Genomic DNA, 13364 nt, shown 5'->3' on the forward strand with positions numbered 1-13364 from the left:
TCAAAACAGCCGGTAAAAGACACTTCGACACGGAATTAGATCTGGGTTTTGTTCACAAAGCACTCGTACCGGGTTGAACCCCGCAATGTTACTAGGTCCCCGACCCGGATTCAATTCGGTAATCAATCCCGGGACGTGGTTGCTTTCACACAGAAGTCGACCCGGCAATGTTCTGGAAATATTGCGGGTCCGACGTGCAGTGTGAAAGGGGCTTTATGCTCATCAAGGCTGCATTTATTTTATACAATAGAAACTATTGTATAATAGTAATTTTGTTTTAAAATTAAAACAAAAGCTGAATTTTGTTGATTGAAAGAATGACTTCTGAAGTATCATGTAGTACTGAAAACTGAAGGGAATTTGCCATCGCAGGATTAAATTCCATTTTAAAGTGTATTTTAGAAAAGAATATTTTATAGTTATTTTATAGTTTGTAACCGTATTTCACAGTATTGCTGTCTCTACTGTATTTTTGATTAAATAAAAAAGGGGAAGTCGTGGCCTAATGGTTAGAGAGTTTGACTCCTAACATAAATGGCTGCCATCTGCTCCGGTGTGTGTTCACTGCTCTGTGTGTGTGCACTTTGGATGGGTTAAATGCAGAGCACGATTTCTGAGTACGGGTCGCCATACTTGGCTGTATGTTACAGCACTTGAATGAAGACTTGGTGAGCCTAAAAGTCTTAATCTTAATTACAAAATCGTAATTACTCAGAACCTTTGACTGGTAGTGTATATTTAAGTATTTAATGCCTGAATTTAAGGAAACGTAAAAAGTCAGATGCTTGTTTTAATGGGAATGACATTAAAGGTACAATTTGTAATATATTTGCAGTAAAATATCCAAAAACCACTAGGCTAGTGTTATATATTTTGTCCAGTTCATTACTAACAATATCTCTAATGTTTTAAACTAATTCCCATTCTAAACAGTGACATGGGGCAGTGCAGTCGTCTGTCAATGACGTTAGTTACCCTTTGTTACTGCCTTTACTGACGTAGAAACCACATGACAACAGTGTTGTGGACAAATGCGGAAGTAGTGTCTAGTGTCCAGCGAAACACTAGCTTGCTTCAAGCAGTTCCTTATTTACTACTACTTGCACGTTTTATGGTGGATTTTGTTACTTACTTATGGAACATAATTACTGCTTACCATCTGCCGCTGGTTCTGTCGACAAGGACAGCTCCCGTAAATGTAATTGCAAGGGCCAACCAAACGACCAAAGAAGAGTTTGGGACAAGAGGAGACGCATCGCGAGGACGCGTCTGATCCATAGTCTGATCGCGTCTTTGCATTCATTAAATCTATGATTTATCTTTCCATCTGATTGATGGCTGTCAGCGGTTGGGTAGAAGACAACAAATCCCATCATTCCACGCTCTTTCTTAGCGTCCTCAAACCAAGCGATTGTTATTGTTTTGGTAGTGCGCCCTCTCGTGGCAGGTCCTACAACCTGTACCTTTAATCAACATTATGAATATAGTAATCATTCTAATTAGCTCTTTATATTGAGATGTCTATAAGGGGCTGTGCGTTTTAATCGATATAAAATCACGATTTGAGTGTGCGCAATTTCTAAATCGCTTTATTGCCCGATTTTCCGCAACCCCGACACCAATCAGGATGCAGCGCACCTAAGTGGAGTGCGAGAACTGAGCAGACTGGGGATATGCCTAACTCCAGGTTCACACACACTGACTGTGATGCGTAGCCTTTTTTTTCGAGTCCATGTTAACGGATCAGAACGTTCACACTGCACGTGGTAAAAAGATGAGAACAGAAAAGGTTATAAATAGAAAGGTGCGAAAACAGGTTGAGCGAGAGGAGACACGTTGTAAGGCAGAGTGTATCTGAGCCTTATACAGTCTATAATCTGAGCACTCGCATCTGGTTTTGTTAACAGAGCAAAAGAAATCTGCATGCGAGCGATTAGATTCGGGCTCGTGCATTATTGTAGTGTTCTTTCGCATTTCAATAATGCGCTCTCGTTGTTGCTTCTGAACCACGTACTTACTGTATACTTACTGTATAGACACTGCAGACGGAGTACGTGTGAACCTTGGGCAACAAATATATTGGGCAAAACATATAACACCTGAGGCACCGCTACAATGAGCTTTATGACCAATGCATGGCAAAAAAAAAAAAACGTCCCTGAACACAGGTTTTTTATTTTTTTATTATCATTTTTTGCCATATGTCTAGATTTTGTTTGCCATCTTAGTGATTATTTTGACTTAGGTCTGTTCTAGAGACATGTTACAACTTTTTATAAAGCTCTAATTGGTTTTCTTTTGGAAATTTATACTGAATGCATTTATGACTGTAAAACATGCTTGTGTGTTTCAAAATCGTGATTAAAATCGAAATCGCGAAATTGATCAAAAAATCGTGATAGGTTTTTTTGTCCATATCGCACAGCTCTAATGTCTATCACTGATTTTCAAAAGGGTGATATATATTCTTTCAAGTCTGTTTAAAATCAGAGTGAGATGACCACAATCATTTCACACAACTAGCTGTCTATGACAGCAAATAGGATACATGCTTCTTAGAAATTGTCTAGACAAGGTCATTGCCGCCTCTTAGTGTGGCTAGCTGTAGGCGAGATCTGCAAGTAGCCCAGGCTCTCATCTCTGAACATGAGTGGCTGTTAGACTGCAGACCTGGCCTGTAATTACACAGACATTTGTGAGTGGAGTATGTCCATGGGGCGAGTTGGTGCCTGAACTGGTATGCCCTCCCAGGCCTCTTTTACCCCTCTACCCCTGTCATAAATCAAAGGGCCAGCTGCCATCGGCTCATTATCTGTGTAATTATCTCATCCTGCAGTCCTCCTTTATCTCTAAGACAGTCTGTGCCTCACTGCCCTCACCTGGTCCTTTCCCACACAGACCCCTGCATGATCCGAGTCTCCTCTTCTATTGTAGAGCTTCTCATCCTGTGCCTCTGCACGTCCCTCTATTGTTACTGATCGGTATAATCGTGTTTTTTAATTGGTATTTTAATGAGTTTCTTGCATTACCACTGTTAGAAAAATAAAAACTCTCTCCAGCATGAAAATTCTGTCATGTTCTTAAGTCCTGCAAGGATATATACACACACAAACTACAGTATTATGATCCTCAAACCTTCAAAAAGAGTTATTTATGAAAATGTCCAGGCTGCTCTTTTAAATACAGTGAAAGTGGATGGTGACCACAGATCCAAGCATCATAAAAGTAGTGCACTGTTAGGAGTCTTCTACTGGAAACCAATAGCTGTGTGATAAACTAGCTGAAATTTAAACCATTATTCATTGAAATTTTTTCTTCCTTTTGTTGCACACTACTTTATTGTTACATACAATTAAGAATTTAAATTTTAAATTAAAGGTTTTTGGTTAAAATACATCAGTAATACAACAATAGGATTTTTTTAGTATTATTTTTAAAGCTTTTTCTTGTCTTGCAAAAGTAATTTTCTGAAAAGTGGGTACATTGGACTACTGAGGTTGTCAGGGACATTAAACCTCAAGCTAAACAGGAAAACTCATCTACTCACTTGTCAGCTTTCACAGCCTTGCTGTGTTTATTATCACACTCTTGAAAACTGTTCGAACTCAAACTTTCAGAGAAAAGACTGGAAGAGTTGTCAGAAGATTAATGGTGGTGATGTTGGAGTAATGTGACCATGGTGTAGTTAGTTTAAAGCCTTTGTTTAACTTCTGGAGATTGTATTTAGGCTTCAGAAAAATTCAACATTTTTGTCAAGGTAACTACAAAAATAGGTCATTGTTGCAGAACTCTGTGACATGATGAGAAGTACGGACATCGAGAGGGGTAAGGTGCCCCAATGATTTTTTTAAATTGTTACCCTGATCACTCTTATATTATTAATATTTCAGTACATTGTGTGAAATGTTTCTTATTTTTTAGGGTAAACAATTCTTTTAAAGAGCGCTTCAGCTGGATGACTTCTAGATTGTATATATGTCTTGGATGTTGTGTAAGAGCTTCTCAAAAGCAATGGATGTTTTCCCTCACTTTCTGTTCAGTATATTTTCCCTTGTGTCTTTATTCTTGGCTGTAGTCCTATGAAACAGTCCCTTCCTTTACTTTGAAACATGTTTGTTTTGCAACATTATATCTTAGCCTATTACCAGCAATAATAAACCCAAGCCCAGAGGCAGTGAACATACTGAGATTATGAATGTTTGTCCACTGCATTTTTGAGGGTTTGTCCCAGTGATGGTTTTTGTGTGTTTAAAAGTGTGATTTCCTCTTTCCTGCTCTCTCAGAACATTATTGACTCATACACTGACTTCTTGTAAATGCAGCAGAACGTAAGCTTGTATGTTCAGGCACGAACACTTGGTCCTCCATGCCTCATTAGTCCCTTTTTCTACTTCATACATACTTCAGGCTCAATGCTTTCTGTGGATCGGCCAGTGCTGAGATCATATGCTCTTATTGTATAGACATTCTTGCCTCCATAATCAGGGATAGCTGCTCCAGGAACTGTTACCCTGCAAAAGATCTCAAGCAGTGTTAAGTTTCGGAACAAAGGATCTGTTTGACTAATTGACTTGCAGTCCAATAGACGTGGCAGTGCTGTTTGAATGGAGCTCTGTCTCCAAGTGTCCAGCAAATGAGTCACTGAGCTGGTCGTGGAGGATGGTTTGGAGTTTCTTCTAGGTTCACCGCACAGAACAGTAGGTCATAACTTAGCCCACACGGAAATAACTTTTTGTATATCTTATGATAAAGTCTCCAGCTCATATTCCACTTTAGTTTTTTTCTTTGTTTGTAATAGTGCAACAGTGCTCGCCACTTCTTCAGTAGCCTTGGTTCCAGAAGAGTTTTTCCGAGGTGTTTGAAAAATGGCAAAAAGACAAAGGTTGTTTACTTAACAGTTTCAGTGAGGGAATGAACTACATTCCCATGAAGCACTTTGAATGACATATATGGATATGGATAAATATTAAACTGTTGATTTAATTGTGTGTGTACTGTAGAAGCAAAAATATTATACATTTATTGCAAAAGATGCATGTAATAGACAAATATTTATAATATATTATACTAAGTGGTTAGAGTTTTGCAGTAATTTACTTTGTTTAATTTTTCTGATTAATAGATATTTCTTTGAAGAATCATGAGTAATGCAGTTTTTCACTTGGAGTCGTTAAACACGATCGTTTGAAAAATATGTTGAAATGATTCAGGCTGTTGGCTTCAACAGAAGCATACTGTAAAATTGTTCTTTATCAGCCTCATAGCACATGGCTTTAAAAGTTATCACCGAAAGTCAATTTATATTAACTTTTTTACTATTCTAATTATTGATTCTCATTTAGGACTGCACGATATTGGGAAAAAATGACATTGCGTTATTTAATTTTTCTGCGATATGAAATCTAATCAAATTTTTTCTTATAAACAAAAATGGGATGAGCACACTTACATTCTCATTTTAAATGATTCAAACATCGACACCATCGTGTCACTTGATTAATATGCATGAGGGAGAGAGAGCAGCTGGCCCGTACAGTTAATGAATAACGGATCAACTACAACAGCCTACATCGCACATCATGCGATGTGACTATCGTAGATTCGTACATCGCGATATCGATGCTTAAACGACACATCGTCCAGCCCTATTCTCATTATATTCTTTTTAATGTGATAGTTACGTACTATATTAAATGGTACAAAAGTAGGCTTCATTTTCTTTAAAATATAAATTGCATGTTATATTTGTTTGGGTCCCAGAAGCCTCCAGTTTTCCCAGCCAGACTCATCCACCGTCCATGACAACACTTCTCATGCATTCTCAAGGACATGCTTCAAAAAGTCCTCAGTGTTTCACATGTGATAAAGATTGGTTACAAAGGAGTGCAAATTCCTGCTGAGAGATTCACACTCTTGATCACATGCCGAAACTTTCATGGTCCGCATCACGTTGTTTTGTTCAAGAATGCCCTGCTGATATTGAAGGGAAGATTATACAACATCTTAGCCCAGTTTGTCAGCCTCAAAATGTCTGGTACGTCTACTATGTGACCTAACCTGTGTTTGTTTGGGAAAACAAGCGTATCCTCTCCTTTCTTGGAATTTCTTAAGCATGTGGTTCCTTTTTGAATAGATCAAGTTTGTGAAGTGTGAAGTTCCTGATGTCCTCATCCTGTAACCATTAGTTGATTGAGCAACGTGGACCTGGGAGCCGAATCTTCCTCTAAATCTGTTGCTATCCTTTAAGTAGTGTGCTGAACATCTGCTCTGCTGTGAGGTCCCCAGATCCTTGGAGAGCTCAACAAAGTGCACCTCTAATACTCTCCTTATGGCTCTTTATGCAATCTGGTTAGGCATTACACCCTTCACCGATCTGGGCATTAGTGTTTGTGCATGCATGTTCATTTTAATGCTGTGTTGAAAGCCAGAAATCAGAAAGTAGGATGTAGTGTTTGATGTAGTTTATTCAGAGTGTTAAATGTTTGACACATCCGTTAATTACTGTTATTATTAGGGCCGGGACTCGATTAAAAAAATTAATCTAATTAATTAGAGGCTTTGTAATTAATTAATCGAAATTAATCGCATTTTAATCGCATATAAATATTTGACCTGAGAACAGTGAGATGTAATTTTTTTTCACATGGATTTATAGTATACCATTGAATAATGACTGAATACATAAGCTTAAGCAACAAAATATTGTTTATTTTTGTTCAACCAAGTCTAGCAGACCAGTGCAATTTTTGCCATGAAGTGTAGCAACAGCATATTTAGAAACAATTTAGAAATAGTACATTTCAGAAATTCAGGTAGCTTATAGGTGCTGGAACCTTCTGTAAAGTGTTTTTTTTTTTTTTTTTTTTTAAGTAAAACACAATACTGTCAATTACATTCAGAACATTGGAAACACTGACTATTAGAAAACATCTCTCTGTTGCTTCAGAGGCCATAACATACTAAGTCCAACTCTCAACAACCTTGGCCAAAACAATAAAGAGTTCAACATAAACTGTTGCACCAACAAAATAATACATAGTTCAACATAAAATGTAAAGTCCACGCTAGCTGCTATATGTTTTGCGTTGAGGTGATACTTGAGGCTCGATGTGCTGCAGTGATATGCGAAGCGAACGCTAGTTGGTGCTTCAGTATAATCGGTCCCGCCGAAACTCATCCAGTGAGAAACGTTCCGCGGTGCAAAAATAAGTTATTAAAAATGCGGGATTTTTTTTTCTGTAATTAATTAATCTTAGTTAACGCGTTATTTTTTGTGTAATTAATTAATCTCAATTAACGCGTTAAAGTCCCGGCCCTAGTTATTATATAATAATAATAATGAATAATATACAATTCACTATATATATGACACAATGCAGTATGCACACTATGCACAAGATGTTTTTAAAGTATTAGATTTAAATATTTTAATTCTGTGTCAAATCTTACTTAAAAGTAAAATTAAATTAAAAATACTTTAGAAAGATGGCAGCATCATCATTTTATGTTATTGAAAGATTGGTAGGTCTGTTAGTAGAATCAGTTGATTTTAGCAATCCTTGTTGCATCATATGTTAATAGTGACCATTCAGTATGTGAAAAAGCACTTTTTTTCTAAAGTTTTGTATGCCTTTAAATCAAGGTGATTTAGTTTCAGAGATGAGTGTCTCAGTGTGGCCCATAAGTTAATTAAGTTGTAAAATTGCACACATTTTCAGTGGTCAAAAACCAAATGTGGGTCAGAGCTGTTTCTTTTAAAGAAGGAGGTCTGAAGAACAAAAAATGAAAACTAGAAATGTATCTTGCTTCCCTCTATCAAAGCAACTGCGACTAACACAAAAATGCTTTTTTTGTTTGTTTTTTTGCCTGTAACTCAATAAATATTCAATGTCTCAGTATTATTTTAATTAAATGTGAAGAAACTTTTACTTGGTATCTTCAACTTTACCCATTTAAAAAGGCCCAAAACTTAACTTCAATCGCTTTAAACATCTCAAATATTTTGATTAGAAATGTCAAGTAATAGAATTTATTTGCTGGATGATGACTGCGCACTTCTTCAGGTTATGTGACAACACTGTAGAATTGTTTGCATTTTGCCTGCTTTTCACTTGCGGTTAAAAAGGTATGATGTGAACTGTACAGTACACCAAAAGCTGTATGCTAGTATTCCTAAACATAACCAGTGTATTGGAAACCAGCTATAGAATGATCTGTTAGTTTTGCCATAAAACTCTCTGCTCTCCATTTCCTTAACAGCTATTTTTCCTCAAACGGTATCCAAAAATTCTACTTGAACAAGTCTTGGACTGCAGTTCAGCCCTAAAACAATCCTGATATCTAAATACAAGCCCATTGCTCATCCAACACAGATCGTCTGCTATAACAGTAAAGTTACTATAGAGGACTGAACAGAGACCTCAGTGAGACCTGTCTCTGCACCTGAGAGCGCTGGCTGGACTCCAGATATCAGTCTCAGTCGCACAAGAGGGAGGCTCATTGACTCCTGATGAGAGACGGGGACCAGCAGACAGGAGCCACATTGACCTCACAAGCACAAATAAATAAAGCCCTGCTCCTGAACGGGCTCCTGTATTGAAACACCCAAGGTTGTTAGTGTTTGAGTTGTTGTTTCAAAGATAGCCTGTGCCCTCAGCTGAAATAACACATCAGATTGTGTGAAGACTGAAGGTATAGGCTTGATTTGTTTAGCTTCAAACAAATGCAGGTCTGTGGGTGTTATTTCAGGAAATTAAATTGTTTGTTGGGCATTATAACCTAGTCAGATATTTTATGTTAAACATTGACATTTATTGAACGTTTATAGTAGGGATGCACGATAATATCGGCACAACATCGGTATCGGCCGATAAAAGCTTAAAATGACCATTATCGGTATCGGCCGATATGAATATTTCTGCCGATGAGCCAAACCGATATTCTCCAAGTGAAATAATTGACCTGTTTTTCAGATGTGAATGTCTGTCTACATTTGTAAAATAATAAATTTATGGTAGAATCAGTACAGAAGAGATACATGGATTTCTCTTCAGTAAAATTAAAGTTTAAATTTATCAGTATATATTTGTATATATATCGATATCGGTATCGGCATCAGCCAAAATTATTTAGAAAATATCGGCATATCGAAAATCGGCCAAAATCCAATATCGTGCATCCCTAGTTTATAGCAATTTAACGAAGCAATAACCATGTTTTTATTTTGTGTCAGTGTACACAGTGCTTCAGTAATGAATAGTAACCCTCGGAGACTATTCAGGCATTATTAAGTGAATGGTTGTGAATCAAGTTATTGTGTCTGTTAGAGAAGGTGGCAGCTGGTGATTTTGGCAGCTGGCTGTATTTCTGTGCTCTGTTGAGAGCAGATAGTGACCCAGTGTGTGTTGACGCACAGATCTGCCCATTCTTGATGGTAACTCCCAAATCGGTCTGTTTTGATCACTTAAAAACTGTAGCTAATCATTTAAAACGTTCAGTTTGTAAGTCTTACTGTTAATCGCTGACTTAATCAGTTTGCCCTTGATAAAAGAGAAAATGTCTATGGATATTCTGAATATCCAGAAATTCGGACAGAAATGCATGTTTTGCAATGTCTGCAAATTCCTAGCGAGTTTGAAGGAAGATGAAAAAAAGACTGCATGCATACTAGTGATGCAAAGTTGTTTTATAATCGGTGTTTCTCACTTCAGAATGCATCGCTGTTATGAAAATTGCTAATTCAAATATCCCTGAAATGCTGTTATATCTTGAGACCCACAAAATAATTGTTTATTCATAGAATTTGGCATTTTTAAAAAAAACAGTAACTGGTTAAGTAGAAAAATATGACTTAAAATAAGAAAATTATGAATATCTGTAAAAGAAAAATAAGTAAATATTTGTTAAACTGATTTTTGGTCCTTCTTAAATGCTAATAGTGTGCAATACAAGTATGGTTACAGATATATCATGCATCCTTAGGAATTAAACTTGTTGCTTGTGTAATTTGTTTAAATTAGTATTGCATCAGTGATATATTTGCTTTTGATAGATAATTCTACATTTCCAATAAGCATCATATTTTGTTAGTGCCAAGGGCGTCTACAGTCTACAGGGGTTGGTCAATGAAACTGAAAACTTATTTTTACCACAGTAATTTATTACTATGATGTAGTCAGAGCATTCTTTTGCTGCCAGGAGAGCAGCAGTTTGTCTTAGGAATGACAGATACAAATCCTGAGCTGAGTGTTTTTGAGCCATTCCTCTTGTAGAACAGTCGCCAGATCACTGCGTGACGCTGACTCGCTCGTCTAAGACACCCCAAACTGGTTCAATAATATTCAGATCTGGTGAATGTGCAAGCCATTAGAGATGTTTACCTTCACTTTCATGTTTGTCTAACCACTCTTGCTGTGTATATCGGCGCATTATCATTCATACATGGCATCACCTCTAGGGTATAATATTTGAACTATTGAGTGCGCATGGTCCTCCAGAATGGTTTGATTGCACAATAGGGAATGGTATGATATTGCAGCACAAAACGTGACTGATCCACCCCCATGCTTAACACTGGGTACTTAGCAGTCTGGGTGGGTAAGCCTTTTCTGGGGCTTCTCCACACAGACTGTGACAGTGGACTCATCAGAGGGGAATACTTGTTTCATTTTTTCCAAGATTTGCACTGCTGAAACTGACATTTGGCATTGGCATGAATGACCGAATGTTTGGCTCTAGCAGCGATGAATATTGACTCCCAACAGTTTTGGTGGAAACTTTTGATTTGAAGTGAAGTGAAGTGACATTCAGCCAAGTATGGTGACCCATACTCAGAATTTGTGCTCTGCATTTAACCCATCCGAAATGCACACACACAGAGCAGTGAACACACACACACTGTGAGCACACACCCGGAGCAGTGGGCAGCCATTTATGCTGCGGCGCCCGGGGAGCAGTTGGGGTTCGATGCCTTGCTCAAGGGCACCTAAGTCGTGGTATTGAAGGTGGAGAGAGAGCTGTTCATGCACTACCCCCACCCACAATTCCGTCCGGCCCGAGACTAGAACTCACAACCCTTCGATTGGGAGTCCAACCCTCTAACCATTAGGCCACGACTTGAGGTGCATATTTAATTCTGCAGTGAGTTGGGCAGCTGTGGTTTTATGATTTTGGATATTATTCGTGTTAGTACCCAGACATGCCTTTCCGACAACTTCCTCATGTGTTGACCGTTACTCCTGCTGGATGTGGTTCATACTCAGTGTACTTTGTGTTGGTATGAAGACATTACCCTGGATACCATGGCTCCGGATACACCTCAAAGACTTGCTGTCCTGATCACAGACATACCAACAATTCGGTCTCTTCTGATCTCATATGTCTCTCATTAATTTGTGAGGGTTCTAGTATTTTTTGTAGAGCTTTGCTATTGCTCTGTTAATTCAACCTTCACAATCTGCTCTTCCTGATGCAATGTGAAATCAGTGGAGAATGGCCACCAGGTTACGCATATAGCAAAAATCCTCCGATATTATATTGGCAAGTGTTTTAGTTTCATTGTTCCACCTTTCATTAGGCTTACAATACTGTTGGGAGATGCAGCCCAGACAGATTAATTGGGCAATATTTTGAGATCAGCTGATAACTTTGCAGACTTGATTAACTTTTTTAACAGCAGTGTTAGTTTCAACGTTTAGTGACAGCTTTGTTAGTGCATAGGAACAATTGTGTAGTAAATATTATGTACAATTACTGTTCAACAACTTATTGTGTTGTCTCTTATAATGTAAATCTGATTCAGATATCATCCACTTTGCTCTGTAGATATTGGTATCAGCCATTTAAAAACCCAGCTGAACATTAATAGTTATTTTTTCATTTCTTTCTCTGTTTCTCTGACAGTTGTAATGTCTTGAAGTACCCGGCCCATTTGAAGGAAGTACAGTGAGTGCTAATGGAAACTTCTGCTCCAATATGAGTGTTCATGATGTTGGCGGGAGAAGACGCTTTGAGGACTCTGAGTTCACCCTGCGCATCTACCCAGGGGTCATCGCTGAGGGCACCATCTACTGCCCCATCACCGCCCGTAAGATCACTTCGGCTGCGGAGGTCATCGAGCAAGTCATTGATCGGCTCAAGCTAGATCGGACGAAATGTTACGTCCTGGCAGAAGTGAAGGAGTTCGGCGGGGAAGAATGGATCCTCAACCCCACCGACTGTCCCGTCCAGCGCATGATGCTGTGGCCTCGCATGGCCTTGGAGAACCGCTTCAGCAGCGAGGACTACCGATTCCTGCTGCGAGAGAAAAACCTTGATGGCTCCATCCACTATGGCAACTTGCAGATGTGGCTGCAAGTCACGGAAGAGCGGCGGCGCATGGTGGAGCGGGGCTTCCTGCCGCAGCCCTTACCGAAAGACTTTGATGACCTTTGTAACCTGCCGGATCTCAACGAAAAGACTCTGCTGGACAACCTGCGCAATCGCTTCAAGCAGGAGAAGATCTACACCTATGTGGGCAGCATCCTCATAGTCATCAACCCCTTCAAGTTCCTCCCTATCTATAACCCCAAGTTTGTCAAGATGTACGATAATCACCAGCTGGGCAAGCTGGAGCCGCACATCTATGCGGTGGCGGACGTGGCCTACCATGCCATGCTGCAGAGTAAGCAGAATCAATGCATTGTTATTTCTGGAGAGAGTGGATCTGGCAAGACTCAAAGCACCAACTTCCTGATCCACCATCTCACGGCTCTAAGTCAGAAAGGCTTTGCTAGCGGAGTTGAGCAGATAATTCTGGGTGCTGGACCAGTGCTGGAGGTAAGAGCTGATTATATAAATTGAATATATCATGAGGTTGTTAGCAATGGTTTTATAGACCTTGGAATCATCTGAAAGCCTTGTCAAAGTTTATTAAAGGTTTATTAGGTTTTATTAATCTTCTTTTGTTCAAAAACTGGGTGCAACTTTTGTCAAACTGACCCACACTGGTTTCCAAGCCATTTGTGAAAAATGAACACCATTAAAGACAATAAAGATTCATGCAAAAACAAAAACCCTTTATTGAATGTAGTAGATTTTGTCAGAGACAAGAAAATATAGGATATGAGTTTTTTTTTTTGATTATGCCAATTTGACACTTTTTTTTGTTCAAACTTAGCTACAAAGTCGCACACACACACACACACACACACACACACACACACACACACAACTACTTTTAGTGGTTATTTGCACACTATGGTGCGAATAACTACAAGTATAAATAGTATTTAACATTATTTGTACTAAGTGTAAGTAGTATTTATTGCGGTTTTTGCTTCTGCTGCCTTAGTATGTCTGGTTCTCCTGGGAGAGTAAATTTAGTT

General features: G+C 38.6%; 1 protein-coding gene across 8 annotated transcripts in view; it reads left to right on the forward strand.

Annotated features, from left to right (window-relative positions):
• The window catches only part of LOC128016556 (unconventional myosin-IXAa), a 112498-nt gene that overhangs the window by 17074 nt on the left and 82060 nt on the right, over window positions 1-13364 (forward strand). For all 8 annotated transcript variants that reach the window (XM_052601160.1, XM_052601159.1, XM_052601165.1 and 5 more), the window contains exon 2: window positions 11902-12816. In XM_052601160.1, coding sequence (XP_052457120.1) covers window positions 11974-12816 — 843 coding nt within the window. In that variant the 5' untranslated portion in view covers window positions 11902-11973. The remainder of the gene's footprint in view (window positions 1-11901; window positions 12817-13364) is intronic.

The sequence above is a fragment of the Carassius gibelio genome, chromosome A7, assembly GCF_023724105.1.
Source record: "Carassius gibelio isolate Cgi1373 ecotype wild population from Czech Republic chromosome A7, carGib1.2-hapl.c, whole genome shotgun sequence".
NCBI lineage: Eukaryota > Metazoa > Chordata > Actinopteri > Cypriniformes > Cyprinidae > Carassius > Carassius gibelio.